A 15,649-nucleotide genomic window follows, 5' to 3' on the forward strand; every position below is an offset into this window, starting at 1 on the left:
CATTTCTCTTTTCTGAAGAAGGATTTGGTGGAAAGCTTATATGTAACAGTCTTTCAATTGTGGCTGTCTGCAACTCAGCATTCTCACATTTATGGCGAGAGTAGCAGTCTATCCTCAGAATATTGTTGATATTCCAATCTGGATCTTCCAGTGTTTAAGGACCTATTTTTGTGGTAAATTTACTGTGTCATGATTTTTCAACCTTCAACAGTGACAAAGTTCATCAAAACTTACAAACTTGACAGGAGTGGATGAACAGTTTCTTACAGATATGTTCTTGTTTTCTGACTGCTCTAGGTAGAAAAGAAATGGAACTAACGCTGCAAACTTTGTGCTATCAGAATAGGACCCATTGTCTGTGTTCACTAATTCTAATGGTCAAAACATTTCCGCAAGTAATTCTCCACGAGATTGTGCAGGACAAAAACATGTCTTAAGTAAACCGTCCTTTCAGTGCTACTGAATTAATGATGGAACTTAACTAGGGCGTAGTGATACAGTCACTATCATAAGTAGTCACATGCTAATATTGAACAACAAATAACTGAAGTGGTCAGGTGAAGAAAGTTCTAACCCTCAATTTAACAATATTATGAAAAGGATAGATTGCTTCTCTTTGTACAGATGACACATTGAGTTGCAGACAGGCACAATGAAAAGACTGGAACACATTCAGATTTCGGCAAAAGCCTTCTTTAGAAAAGAAAAGAAACACAGCGTTTCACATAAACAACACACCTCATGCACATGACTGTTGTCTCTGGCCAGAATGCAATTGTTGCTTTGATTGCTGCTTTCATTTAATGTGACAGTTGCATTCTGACCAGAGGGGTCAGAGATAAGTCAAGTTTTTGTGAGATGTGCTTGCTTGTGTGAATGTGTGTTTTCTTTTCTGAATAAGGCTTTGGCTGAAAGCTCAGTGTGTAATCATCTTTCTGCTGTGCCTGTCAGCAACTCAACATGTCATCTTTATGGTGAGTAGCAATATGTTATTTTCATAATATTCTTGATATTCCAACCTAGATGTCCCATTGTCTAACCCTCAGTTTAGTTGAGATTAGTGTGATCACTTTATCTGTCGCATCTCTGAATGCATCACATGGTAGTAACAGGTAGTTCCATATGTACCACTAGAAAGTTCTAGCTACAATGAGAGCCAGTCCTGACAAAACTCTACCATCTGGTGAGCAAGATGTATGAGACAGGTGAAATACCTTCAGACTTCAAGAAGAATGTAATAATTCCAATCCCAAAGAAAGCAGGTGTTGACAGATGTGAAAATTACCGAACTATCAGTTTAATAAGTCACAGCTGCAAAATACTAACGCGAATTATTTACAGACGAATGGAAAAACTGGTAGAAGCCAATCTCGGGGAAGATCAGTTTGGATTCCGTAGAAATGTTGGAACACGTGAGGCAATACTTACCTTACGCCTTATCTTAGAAGAAAGATTAAGGAAAGGCAAACCTACATTTCTAGCATTTGTAGACTTAGAGAAAGCTTTTGACAATGTTGACTGGAATACTCTCTTTCAAATTCTGAAGGTGGCGGGGGTAAAATACAGGGAGTGAAAGGCTATTTACAATTTGTACAGAAACCAGATAGCAGTTATAATAGTCGAGGGACATGAAAGGGAGGCAGTAGTTGGGAAGGGAGTGAGACAGGGTTGTAGCCTCTCCCCGATGTTATTCAATCTGTATATTGAGTAAGCAGTAAAGGAACCAAAAAAATTTGGAGTAGGTATTAAAATCCAGGGAGAAGAAATAAAAACTTTGAGGTTCGCCGATGACATTGTAATTCTATCAGAGACAGCAAAGGACTTGGAAGAGCAGTTGAACAGAATGGACAGTGTCTTGAAAGGAGGATATAAGATGAACATCAACAAAAGCAAAATGAGGATAATGGAATGTAGTCGAATTAAGTTGGGAGAGACTTAAAGTAGTAAAGGAGTTTTGCTATTTGGGGAGCAAAATAACTGATGATGGTCGAAGTAGAGAGGATATAAAATGTAGACTGGCAATGGCAAGGAAAGTGTTTCTGAAGAAGAGAAATTTGTTAACATTGAGTATAGATTTAAATGTCAGGAAGTCATTTCTGAAAGTATTTGTATGGAATGTAGCCATGTATGGAAGTGAAACATGGACAATAAATAGTTTGGACAAGAGGAGAATAGAAGCTTTCAAAATGTGGTGCTACAGAAGATTAGGTGGGTAGATCACGTAACTAATGAGGTGGTATTGAATAGGATTGGGGAGAAGAGGAATTTGTGGCACAACTTGACTAGAAGAAGGGATCAGTTGGTAGGACATGTCCTGAGGCATCAAGGGATCACAAATTTAGCATTGGAGGGCAGCGTGGAGGGTAAAAATCGTAGAGGGAGACCAAGAGATGAATACACTAAACAGATTCAGAAGGATGTAGGTTGCAGTAGGTACTGGGAGATGAAGGAGCTTGCACAGGATAGAGTAGCATGGAGAGCTGCATCAACAACAACAACAACATCATTTATGTTCTTGTCTTTCAGTTCAACCAAACATAAAATGTGCAGTAACACAAAATGCACTGTTGTGGGTTAGCACTTTTTTCCACCAACCCTTGTTGGTCTTTTTTATGGGGAACACACTCTAATTTTTGTGTGACTTGGTACATGCACTAGATAATACAAATAAAAAAACTATCATATTTATATAAGCAACAGTTGAAATTCATCTATTTTGTGGATAAAAATTCACATAAGTAAGGAGAGGGTATGGTTTGTTTTCTCCCAAAGCAAACAGGTCACATTTAATCCTTTTCTTAAATTGAAAATCCTGGCAATTGGCACCAATGTCGTGCTGCTCTTCATGCCCCATAAATGTCTGTGTTCCGAGAGGAAACAGTGAGAATATCTGTTTACTCAGAGACAGATGGGCAGGCAACAATTCCACTACAACCAATAAAAATTCACACAAATGGTAAAACTCAATAGTCCTTACTTTCAAAACCACTGGTGGTAGTCACGTGGTGAACAAGGTGGTTTAGTGAGGGAATGACTGTGTTAATCACCAAGAACCCATTGTGAGTAGGATGTGCAATTCATAGAGGGTTAGAAAAAAGTGCAATTAATAATAAATTTTGAAGATATTACGTCCAATAAATTGTGTCCATATGCTCTTTGGGATGTGGTCTGTCTGTGCAACGAAATGGCTGATTTGTGCCTTACACATTTCACTTCTTTTCATGTATGAAGCATCTTCAGTGATCTTTAATACAAGTTTTTATGTATATAATAATAGTGTATTTTACTGTTTTCTGGCAATTGCCTTAAATGATCAATTCTGTCATTTTATACTCCTAATATGCTTTTCATCCCTTTGGATTTCAATATTCTTTTATAAAAACAGAAATGACATTCAGATAATTTGAATGCTCACTAAAATACTCCATTTGAGCCATGTGATGCCTGTACATCACTAGCTAGCTCGCTGCTCCTACTGTCACAGGGCTAATTCACAATGATGCCTTGTTTAGGAATTAAATTTATGGAAAATGGGTTACAAGCGGTGTGTCGTGCCATACTGTAGAAACACATCTATAAAAACTCCTGAAAAGTTGTTTTTTAATGTTCCAGAGTATGAGAAGATGCATAAAATGGGCAGTTGCCACCACATCAATGCACAAGTTCACTAACCTAGTTAAAAATGTTGCACTGTGAAGTTAAAATATTATCTTATCTCCGAGATATGCTCGCCATCCCATTATTACAATGAAGAACAGTGTCATTTAATGAAATTACACTCATAGTGAAAATATTGCCATTTTACTGAACACCACCTTAATTATTTGGACCTCAGTTGTTAGAGCGGTAAACCGTCGAATTTTGTATGATGATGTTCATAGATCACTAGTTCAAATCTTAACCCAAAAAGACATTTGAACATATTTGTTAAACAACTTGACAGTCCTTTTATATGAAAACCAAATCAAAATTTCAAAATTTCATCACACTGATCAGAAACAGAATATTATTGTTTTTCCCTTGCTTTTTACATGTGCTGACATTTGCAGTTGCTGCTCACACAAGTCATATTCAAAAAGATATTTTATAGGTAATGTGACCACACACATTTTATCATAAGAGAAACTTTTTTATCTTCGTACTGCCTACATAGGATCCCTATTGATAAAAGTTTTGCAGTTTCATCATCTTACATAAGGATGAAATAAGTCTGCTTCAGACACCTAATGTTAGTTTACACTTACAAACAAACAGCCATTACCTTCGCGTCACCTGAATGTTTTACATGATTTATATGTCTGTTTAACCTCATCGTCCTAAACCTCATTCTACTGTGGACATACGGTTATATCTTTCCAAAAACGTGAATTGTTTGTTCGCAAAGTAAATGCATTTATCATCTCTTGTCCATTTCTGGGATGAAGACTGATGTGAAGCTATGTATAATACATCCCACAATCGAAACATCTGCTACAATCAGTACTTACTAATGCTGTTTTCATATTTTATGTAAAACTTTTAAAAATATTTGACCCTTCCCTAATTCAAACATGTGACCTCTTATACTGCAATCAAATGCACTGTCCATTGTGCCACAGAATGTCTGACAGGGGCAGTATCTCTGCTGAATGTCTTGTAGGGAATAAACACTAAGTTTTACCAAGAATGATTTGTGCTTTGTGCTCCAGTGAAATGAAGCTTCTGAGAAGTATGGTAGGGAAGACGAGGAGAGACAGAGTGAAAAATGAAGATGTTAGGAAGGATATTGGAGTGGACAAGTTGACTGAGAAAATTGAAGAGAATAGATAAAAATGGTTTGGTCATGTGAAGAGGATGGGAGGGGAAACGAAGATGATGATGATGATTTTGTGCTCTGGATCGTAGCTCATGGTTTATAATTGACTATCTAGTTATAATGTAGGGACCCCAGTTGCAAAAGTTCTACAGTTCCCAAGTTTAGAGCGATTTTAGTTATGTTGCAGAGAGCAGGGAATAGAACATCTATCGGGCACATATCACTGCTGTAATTGGGTGGAGCTTAAATGCATAAACTTTCACAAAGCTTCCACTATCAGCAGTCACAAAATTCCTTTCATTGGTACTTAAAAGTTGTAATTGTGTTTTCCATCACTAAATAGTTAAACTGTTTGCAGTAAAAGTACGTAAAAACCTCATAACTCTGGCTAACGCTACTATGACATAGGTGTAGCTTCATCTTACTCTAGTCTGTGATGTCACCAGAGCATCAGCCAGTAACAGAGCATTTTAGATCATGTGAAAAGATTTTTATATTTAATAGTTTTTAAGCTTTAATGGCATAAAAATAACAGATATTTTTGACGATATTGACTGTAAATGCTATTTAAATATTATAATCACTCAGAATATCAACAATATGAACTATATTTTTAACATAGGAATGTAGCCTATTGTGTTATATAATGTTTTGTAATACTTTACCATATGATAGAGTATTTGTTATTATCTTATTGTTAGGTAAGAAACAACTTTTAGAACACAACCATTCACTGGAAAGCAGAAGCAGCAAGGCATCAGTAGGCATGTACAGAAGAAAGAAAACATGCTAGCTTTCAGAGTGATGAGTTTTCTAGCTAGAGTAAACCCCTTCCACACCACCTCCCCCAACCAAAACACCTACGTATCTACATGCAGTTACTGGATGAAAAGTGCCAGTGCTGCATTTCGGCAGGTCCTCCCAGTTGTAGTGGGGGTAATGCCTGATGGAATGGGTAGAGTGACAGAGAGGCAGGAGGCAGGGAGAGGGATTTGATGGTGGATGGCTAGTGGCTCGGAATTCAGAGGGAGGCAGCTGGTTTGCCAGCTAGGAATGTGGGTAGGAAGGAGGGTTGGAAGAGTGACAATTACATAGGCTAGGTGTACTTCAATAAGATTCTGCTTAGAATTTTGTTATCTTTTTATTTCACATGTGTTATCTGGAGTTGTACTTAGTTGTCCTGTATACAACAGGATGTCCAATTTTCAGCATTTTCAAGCACATTTCACTTGATCATTTTACTTTCACTGTGTGTTGGTTGTGTGTTCCTACTGTATAAAGTGTTTCGAACTGTCACTGTGTGTTTTTGGTTGTCCTTTGTTGGTGGTGGTGTATCTGTATGCAGTTTGATATTAATAAGATTTGCTTAGAATTCTGTGTTCTTCTTATTTCACATTGTTTTTGTAGCTAATGTGGTCAGCGAGTTGTTACTTGCATTGATTTGTTATATATTACTTTCTCATTCATTGTAAGGGCTCTTTGTACGTGAATTTTTTCCTGTTATATTAGTAGTGTTGTGTCGTAATTGTTCATTCTGATAATCTTCATATCATGTTCCACGTGACATGGTGCCAGCTAGAATGTCGAGATTGAAAACCATTGTGTCTGGGGATAACAGGCAGAAATTTCTAAACTAGATACGAAGAACATACAAGAAGTTGAAAATATGAAAATAGCCATACCATTTTTGCTGAACATCTAGTAAAGAAAGTAAAGCATGGATCTGAACCCACTAACACTTAACAGAGTATGAAAATTATCAGAATGTATAATTCCAATAGAAAACTTCTACCATTACACAAAAACTATCAGGTACAAAGAACCCTTGCAAAGAACAAACAAGAAAGTAATAAATAACCAACTCAGTATAAATAACAACTCACTGATCATGTTGCCCACAAAAACAACAAAAAACAAAGCTGTAGAATATAACCAGTAACATACTCAATGTCTCCACCACAAACAATTTTAAGAAAATCTATTATTTAGGATTCTGTTCACTGGAAAGTCTCAAGTTTTCTTAGAGCAGGTCCCACTACACAGAATAACACATGCACCCAGGCTGGCCGGAGTGGCCGAGCGGTTCTAGGCGCTACAGTCTGGAACCGCACGACCGCTACGGTCGCAGGTTCGAATCCTGCCTCGGGCATGGATGTGTGTGATGTCCTTAGGTTAGTTAGGTTTATGTAGTTCTAAGTTCTAGGGGACTGATGCTCACAGCAGTTGAGTCCCATAGTGCTCAGCCATTTTTTGAACATGCACCCACATAACAAGTGAATATCACACCACATACAGGTACAACAACACAAACAAAAGACAACTGATAACACACAGTGACACCTGATAACTCTGTATACAGTAAACACACACAACCAAAACGTACTGAAAGTGGAGTGTTAGAGTGAAAAGAGTAAAAAAAAGTCAGAAATAAGACATTCCGATGTACACAGCAGTAATTAATTAAAAAGCAGGATGTTACATATAAAATAATATCACAAAATCATTAGTAGAACCAAATAGTAATCTATTTTATGAAACTTGCACTTCAAAAGTTGTTTCTTACCTAGCAATAGCATAATAAAAAAAACTGTAATATAGTAAACATATTTGTAAACATTATGTAACAAATTTATTACAAACGTATGTTACTAGCCTCTAAAGGTGCTTCATAAATAGAAAGAAATGAAATTCATGTGGCACGCCGAACAGCCTTTCATTTAGGTTCATAGACCAGGGTTTTTCAAACTATGCATCACAGCTCCCAGGGGTGTTGTGGACCTACTGTAGGAATATTGCCATTCAGTAATTAAAGCCTACACGCTATGAATATTGCCATTGTTTTATAAAAGTAATAGTTTGGTTTATTGGCTTTCTGAGTAAAGGAACAATGTTTGCGCTAGTAGTGATATCTTTGAGGGCTGGCAAGTAATTGTTGCTACGATGACAGCTTGGTAGATGGCAGTCAAATTATAATAGGTAAATTATTTATTTCTGTTCAGTAACAATCAGTTTGAAGTTACTTTTGTTGAATGCAGATCATTTTTAATTGTCATTTGTCTTCTCTGATTTGTGTTCCTCTGGCAGCATGGACAAATTTTTAAATGAAGTACAGATGTAGTGGAAGTCTGTATTGTACCAGCTGGTCTGTACAAGGTGTCTATTCTGACAGGGAATCGGCTGCCAAGTGTGCCTTTGCCAGTCGATATGGCTTGTGACATTAATGACCAGTTGGTTAAAAACTTCATAACTAATGGTAATTTCACAATTCAGTTGGAAGAAGCTACCAATAATCCAATTATGCCCATCAAATTTGTTGTGCGTGGTTTATACATCCATGAAGGTTCCATTTTTTTTCTGCAGGAAAATAACTTTTGGAACAAAAGCAACAGATCTATTTGAAATACTGCGCTCTTGTATGAAAGAAAACAACACTAATGGGGAAAATGTGTTGGTGTATGTACAGGTAGAGGTCTCAGTATGGCTGGCTGTCATGCCAGATTGCAAGCTCTGATCTGTAAAGAGGCTCCTCATGCCATTTAGACACACTGTTTCATTCAGTGAGAAGTACTGGAACCAGAAAACATGAGCCCTGTCCTTCATGAGGTTCCTCAATCAGTGATCAAAGAGATAAACTTCATTAAAAGTCAGCCACTTAAGTAGTTTCCAACAAATGTGTGTTGATATAAGGGCTGAGTACATTTACCTAAATACAGCAACACTTTTAGGCTTCCACATGGGAATGTCTTGAAGGGAGTAAATGAGCTCAAGAAGGAACATTATCTTTACCTTGAGCAAGAGAAACATTTGATTTCAGAGACGTTCGTAGATGGTGACTTTGTTTTGAAGCTAGTATATCTTTGTGAAATTTTTGAAAAACTCATTTCATTGAATGTATCCCTTAAAGGTAATTAGACCAACATTTTGCAAATGTGGGACAAAACTGCAGCTTTCAGAAAGAAACTACTGTTGAGGAAGAAAAAGTTTGATAAAGACATACATTAAGGTTATCCTGCTCTCCACTTGTTCCAGAAGACACTGTCTTTAAGTTGCATGAAGAACTGAACTTGTGTTTGTGGATCATTTAACTGAACTTGGTGATTGTGAAGTACTTCCTAGTAGAAGTGGACCAACACAGTAGAATCAAAGATCCTTTCAGTATAGAACTTCCATCAACTCTTTGCCCTGAAGAGCAACTTACTGATATTTCTTCAGACTCAAATTGAAATCGAAGTTGCTTTTCTATCACTGCTTGAGGTTTGGAGCTAGGTGAATTAGGCATATCTGAAAGTAGGTAATGAGGCCATAAGAGTTTTGATACCTTTTGCAACAATGTATTTATACTTTTCAACATTGACCGTCATCAGCATGAAATGTAGATTCCGAATGAGTGTGAGGAAGAGATAAGTCAGTTTCCAGTCTCATAATGAGATTTAAAGAACTGAGGAAGAATAATGTAAGCTCGTCCTTCCCATTGATTCCGCTGCAATAGTAAGATGAAATAACAATAAAAGTAAATAAGGGACGACAGAAAACATAAAAAGTCGTAGTGTCCATATGTATTTGATGTTTTGGAATGTTGCAATTTCTTCAGCTTCCCCCCCCTCCCCTGCCAGTATTCCTTCATCCTCTGAATCACTCTTGCTAGGTCTTCTTCCCAGAATACTCTTCAGTTTTCTTCTTGCTTACTCATTGGGTAGATCACTACTTACATTATTTTTTATCTGAACCACTCTCTGTTTTATATAACATCTTTACTGATACCTCTTCTCTGGATTGTGATGTATTTTGTTTTGCTCTTGGGGCCTGGCTTTCTATTCTCCTGGTATTATTGTTTTAATTTTTTCTTGTACGTAAACCATTCTCTCGAGAGGCTTCAGTAATTACCATTGGATAGAGAAATGTGTGTATGCATATCAGAATGATGCTACTGAGATTGAAGTTTTTCAGATGATATACATTTGATCTTAGGATATGCCAATTATTTCATGTAGTTGCCAAGAGACAACCTCAGATATTAATTGCGAAACAGTGAAATTAAAACCTGTACTATGCTTGTAAGTCACAACACGAACACAGATCACCTTTCATTCACCTGTTTTAATTTCACCACAACAGATATTTGACCCAACCTCAACCCCAGCCCCAACACCACCACCACCACCACCACCACCACCACCACCACCACCACCGACATCACACATAGAATAAAAAGAATATTCAGCTTTACTGTTGAAAATTCGGTGGTAGCTCCTTAGTTACCATCAACGTACAGAAGTGGACAATAATTGGGTCTCATATTTATTAAAATGTAAAGATTATTTACTTAGAATTGATGTCTACTTATTTCTTAGCATTTGCAAAAATTCTGAAAAATCTCTATAATTACTAAATAGAAGTGTTGCATTACCTTGAAGGCCGAGGTGTCATGATGATATTTTGTAAATAATCTTAATAATTATATTTGTTGTTATGTGGACCAGTTCCATTATGTTTTGTACAATAAAAACATCAAAGTTGTTAAAATAATAAAATCAGCTTGAATGATGTCGCATTCATTGCTAGTTTTTGTTCCAAGAACTGAAGTCTTTAAATTTAATGAAATTAAGAAAAATGTGAATAACTCTAAGTGTGTGTAAATGAGACAATTTAAATAACACTGTGGGCTAGTGCTGGAACTTATACACAATAGTGTCTCAAAAGTAAAGCATTTTGAACAAATGACAGTATATTTCCCAAACAATAAGAGGGAAGGGGCTACAGAAGAAGATATGAGAAGAGGAGGGAAAATTTATCTACCTGATACTAAAAGACTTGTTAAGTGTAGGATGCACTTTCTCAACATATTTTTCCAGTCAGTAGATTACACCATGAAGTACATATTCTGGAAGATCTACGTAACATTCTTTTACTGGGGCTATAACCTCTTCATTTGAGTCTGCAAGTTTTACAGTTGCAAGTTTCTTTGTAGATCAGAATGTGTGAAAGTCAGATAGTACTAAATATAGTTCATAAAGTGGATATTCCAACAGTTTGTACTTCAGATTGATAAATTTTATCATTATCAAGGCACCTTTGTATGTAGCTACATTTTCCTAATGTAGGATACCCCTCGCCACCCTAATTCATTTTGTAGTTCAGATGTCTTGTACAGTGTTCATCTGTTATTGAATCTGCTGCTAGTGATCTAATGATTAGCATAACTGCCTCTTATTGTGTGGTTCTGGATTTGGTTCCTGCTCAGATCAGATATTTTCTTTGCTTGGGGCGTAGATGTCTGTGTGGTCCTAATTATTTCATCTCATCTCCATTGCAAAGATGTGAAAGTCCCGGAAGAGGCTTGAAATAGAAAGACTCACACCAGGCAGGTGAACAACTCCAGATAGAGTCTCACAGTTAGTAATGCCATAAGATCTTTTAATTACACCTGTTACTAGCTGTGCACAACCACGTTTTGCTGTGACACAGTTTGCTTGAATGGAAATTAAATGAAAAATTGCACATTTTTAATATGTATGTGAATTGGATATACGCCCTAATCTTCTCCTTATCCCACTCTGTCCATCTCCCACTCCCCATTTCTTTGTCCATCTGCTCCTCCTCCTCCCTCCCCATTTCTTTGTCCATCTGCTCCTCCTCCTCCTCCCTCCCCATTTCTTTGTCCATCTGCTCCTCCTCCTCCCTCCCCATTTCTTTGTCCATCTGCTCCTCCTCCTCCCTCCCCATTTCTTTGTCCATCTGCTCCTCCTCCTCCTCCTCCTCCTCCTCCTCCCTCCCCATTTCTTTGTCCATCTGCTCCTCCTCCTCCCCCCTCCCCATTTCTTTGTCCATCTGCTCCTCCTCCTCCTCCTCCTCCTTCTCCTCCCCCTCCCCCTCCCCCCTCCCCCTCCCCCCTCCCATCCCGATTTCTTTTGCCATCTCCTCCTCCTCCTCCTCCTCCCCATTTCTTTTGCCATCTCCTCCTCCTCCTCCCCATTTCTTTTGCCATCTCCTCCTCCTCCTCCCCATTTCTTTTGCCATCTCCTCCTCCTCCTCCTCCTCCTCCTCCTCCTCCTCCTCCCCCCATTTCTTTTGCCATCTCATCCTCCTCCTCCTCCCCCCCCTATCTCTGTCCATATTCTTCTCCTGCCTCCACCCCCTCAACCCATTACCTCCATCCTCATTTTTCTGTTGATCCCCCCCCCCCCCCTCTATCATTCTCTGTTGATCTTTTCATTCCCCCCCTCTCTCTCTCTCTCTCTCTCTCTCTCTCTCTCTCTCTCTCTCTCTTTCACAGACAGAGAGAGAGAGTCAAGCAGTGTGTGTACCTCCTTCATTTCTGTAGAGATCATGACAAAGAATCACCCAATTTAATTTTTCTGTTCATTATCTGAATTTTGTCCTTATTTATTGGGTTTGTTCTTATATCTTTCAGATACGCGTACCACACAATGGGAAGATCCAAGATTATCAAATCCTCAAATAGCTGGGCCAGTAAGTGTATATAATTAGTTCATCTTTGTTATAATGACAGCTGTAATTCAGTTGGTTTTAAAATATTTATCTTTCCTCAGGCAGTTCCTTATTCTCGGGATTACAAAAGAAAATATGAATATATGAAATCCCAGCTTAGAAAACCGGTGAGTGTCTAATATCAGTCTGTCATACTCCCAAATACAAAATGCGTGATTATCTTCCCCATATTTTAATTCCACATTTTGGCAGTATGATATGTTGATAATACATGTAATAGAATGGAATGTAATTCAACATCTTATTACCTAAGTTACAGTGGTGTGCACATAAACAGGCAGGTCGTGTGCTTTGCTCAGTGGCAAGGAGCAGTGTACCGTGTGACACTTGGCCAATATTGTCACTATGCCCCAGCTGTCTTTATCAAGCACTTTAAGGTGCATGTACAGCATTTTCCATTGCATTTTATATTTTATGTGTTGTGACGATATTTGGCTGCTGGAGTTGGCACAATGGTTGGCATAAAGCAAAATTTACAAATATTATGTGCGGAAGTGACAGTTTACTGAGCACATAAATTTTCTTAGGTTGAGTCGGAAGCAGAAACAGTGCCGTAATGTGATGCTTACTCCAGGGTTGCCAGTTACCAGCGTAGGGAATGGGTAAGTGTGTGGCATGGGACAAAGACAGATATGACAGGCAAAGCCATGAAGTAATTTGCATCACTCTCTGAACAGAACGCAGCACACACCAGTTGTTTTGCTTGCACACCACTATAATCACTGTCACCTACAGTAAAATGCTCTTCTTCTATTTACAGAATAATGTTCCGAATAAGTTTGAAATTAAAGTAAGACGACAGAATATTTTAGAAGATTCATATCGTATCATCAGCAGTGTCAATAGACTAGATTTGCTGAAAACAAAACTGTGGGTGGAATTTGAAGGTGAAGTTGGTTTGGATTATGGTGGTTTAGCAAGAGAATGGTTTTTTCTCTTGTCAAAGGAAATGTTCAACCCTTATTATGGTTTATTTGAATATTCTGCAATGTAAGTATTATTGCATGTTATTTTCTGATACAATTGATATGTTAAAGTTATGCAGAAGTATCTGCTTCAAAGTTTATATAAAATTTTAATATTTTAAATATTTTTATCCTAACTACAACATACATTCAGACTACTCTTACTTGGATGTGGGATAATCTGCCTTGTATGAGTACGTCAGGTATCCACCCCAGGAGAGGTGTAGGAAATCATGTGCAGGTGACTTTAGAACTGGGATATGCAGACAGGTATTACTCTCAACATAAGAGTATTAAATAAAGAATTCTATGGAAGGGTGCCATTTATTGCATAATAATCAGTTGCAAAAACTTTGTTATGAGCTTCCTGGCAGGTTAAAACTGTGTGCCAGGCCAGGACTCGAAGCAAGGACCTTTGTCATTTGTGAGCAAGTACTCTACCGACATGTCAGCGCGCAGAGTGAAAAATTCATTCTGGAACCTTGTTAAACTTAGTTGTAGCCAAAATAACCTAAATAATCCAGAACATGCATAAAAATGAAAGCTGTTCTGGCACTGTGGCATAAAAAAGATTAACACATTTCAAATTACATGAAGAGAGAGCAAAGCAGCATATTCACACTGTAGCAAAACCTCTTTTTAATGTGTGTTGAGTTAATGCTGTTATTGAGTGAGAATAAAATGCTGAAAACCATACTTCAAAAGGTGGGTAAAGGTATGTGATCAGAGCAACTGGTGGGAACTGATAGAGTAAAGGCACCACAACTCACACAAAAATTCATTTAATTACAAACACAATGCAGACATTCTTTTTATGGAATGTGAGGTGTAGAGATCCAGTTTTGTAACAAAAAATTATAGAAAATTCTTATGACACAAAACAGTAAAATGAAAAGAACATCAGTTTGCTACACTAGAATATTGCGGGCACAACAGTTCAGTTTCTTTCTTTCTTTTTCTTTCTTTCTTTCTTTCTTTTTTTTTTTTTTTTTTTTGTTGGAGTGTGGTACTTCTTATGTCGATTGTTGAATACCATGTATTGTGGTATATGCTGGAGGCATAGATGCTATTACATTGGCTTCCATTCTGAACAAACCATAAACACTTTTGGGCCCACATATAGAGAATGTGAGCAGAATCATCATTACCATAAAGTGCTAAAATGTAATCTGTTAGGAGGAGTTCTGCTTCTGTCTGTCCAACTTATGTGATAGCAGATTATGTGTTTGTTGCTGCTGCTGTGTCCAAAATGTGGCAGCATACATTGTTAAGCAGTGTAGTGAACTTACACATGGTATGCATGGTAGTTTGGCACATCATTGGAAATGTTATAAGATATAGGCTATGTATTGAAAAGAATATGGACTGAAACTGCTACGCTAAGGTGATTTTTGAGCCCTTGTGGCAAAGAGTGAATAAACCTTCTCCAGAGACATATAGAGCATTGTTTCTATCAGTGGAAAAAATGTGCATGTCAGAGCACAAAAAAGTAAATGTTCCTCTTTAAAAGACTCACAGAAAAGTGAAGAACCAGCCACCTCAATCCTCCATACTGTTCCTGAAAAAAATTTTGCATGCAAACATATTTGCTTTCTTTAATACAAAACATTCTAAATCCTGCAGAAACCGGGCCTCAGTCCCAAGGAACCCTCAGAGGCTCATTCTGTATGTTGGAACACAATAATACAGTAACACAGCAGCTTTTGACAAATTACAGTGATGATTCAAAGTGATTCCCATTAGTAAAACAGTTTGTCTTCCAGGTTAATAAAGTTTGTACAATGTGCCAGCAAATGTAACTCAAATTTTCTTTGTTGCACAGTACAAATCATTAGAGAGAGAGAGAGAGAGAGAGAGAGAGAGAGAGAGAGAGAGGGATGGATGGATGGATGGATGGATGGATGGATGGATGGATGGATGGATGATTAAACACATTTCTACCAGAACTTAACTCACTGGCTGGAAAAATGGGAATTAGTACACAACAGTAGTTTGTTATTTATTGCAAGTGGCCATATTGGTAGTTCGCTCAGAACAACTACTGCTGGTATACAACAGCCCATTGGTTATGAAACTTCCTGGCAGATTAAAACTGTGTGCCCGATCGAGACTCGAACTCGGGACCTTTGCCTTTCGCGGGCAAGTGCTCTACTGGCAGAAGTAAAGCTGTGAGTACCGGGCGTGAGTCGTGCTTCGGTAGCTCAGTTGGTAGAGCACTTGCCCGCGAAAGGCAAAGGTCCCGAGTTCGAGTCTCGGTCGGGCACACAGTTTTAATCTGCCAGGAAGTTTCATATCAGCGCACACTCCGCTGCAGAGTGAAAATCTCATTCTGGAGCCCATTGGTTGCTCACGCTGAAATGTGTCAATACATCAGAGCATA

General features: G+C 38.0%; 1 protein-coding gene across 6 annotated transcripts in view; it reads left to right on the forward strand.

Moving 5' to 3' along the window:
• Nucleotides 1-15,649, forward strand: part of LOC124797844 (E3 ubiquitin-protein ligase Nedd-4) — a 198,714-nt gene that overhangs the window by 130,619 nt on the left and 52,446 nt on the right. For all 6 annotated transcript variants that reach the window (XM_047260892.1, XM_047260888.1, XM_047260893.1 and 3 more), the window contains exons 11-13: nt 12,207-12,265; nt 12,346-12,411; nt 13,065-13,294. In XM_047260892.1, coding sequence (XP_047116848.1) covers nt 12,207-12,265; nt 12,346-12,411; nt 13,065-13,294 — 355 coding nt within the window. The remainder of the gene's footprint in view (nt 1-12,206; nt 12,266-12,345; nt 12,412-13,064; nt 13,295-15,649) is intronic.

This window comes from Schistocerca piceifrons, chromosome 5, assembly GCF_021461385.2.
Source record: "Schistocerca piceifrons isolate TAMUIC-IGC-003096 chromosome 5, iqSchPice1.1, whole genome shotgun sequence".
NCBI classification, from domain to species: domain Eukaryota; kingdom Metazoa; phylum Arthropoda; class Insecta; order Orthoptera; family Acrididae; genus Schistocerca; species Schistocerca piceifrons.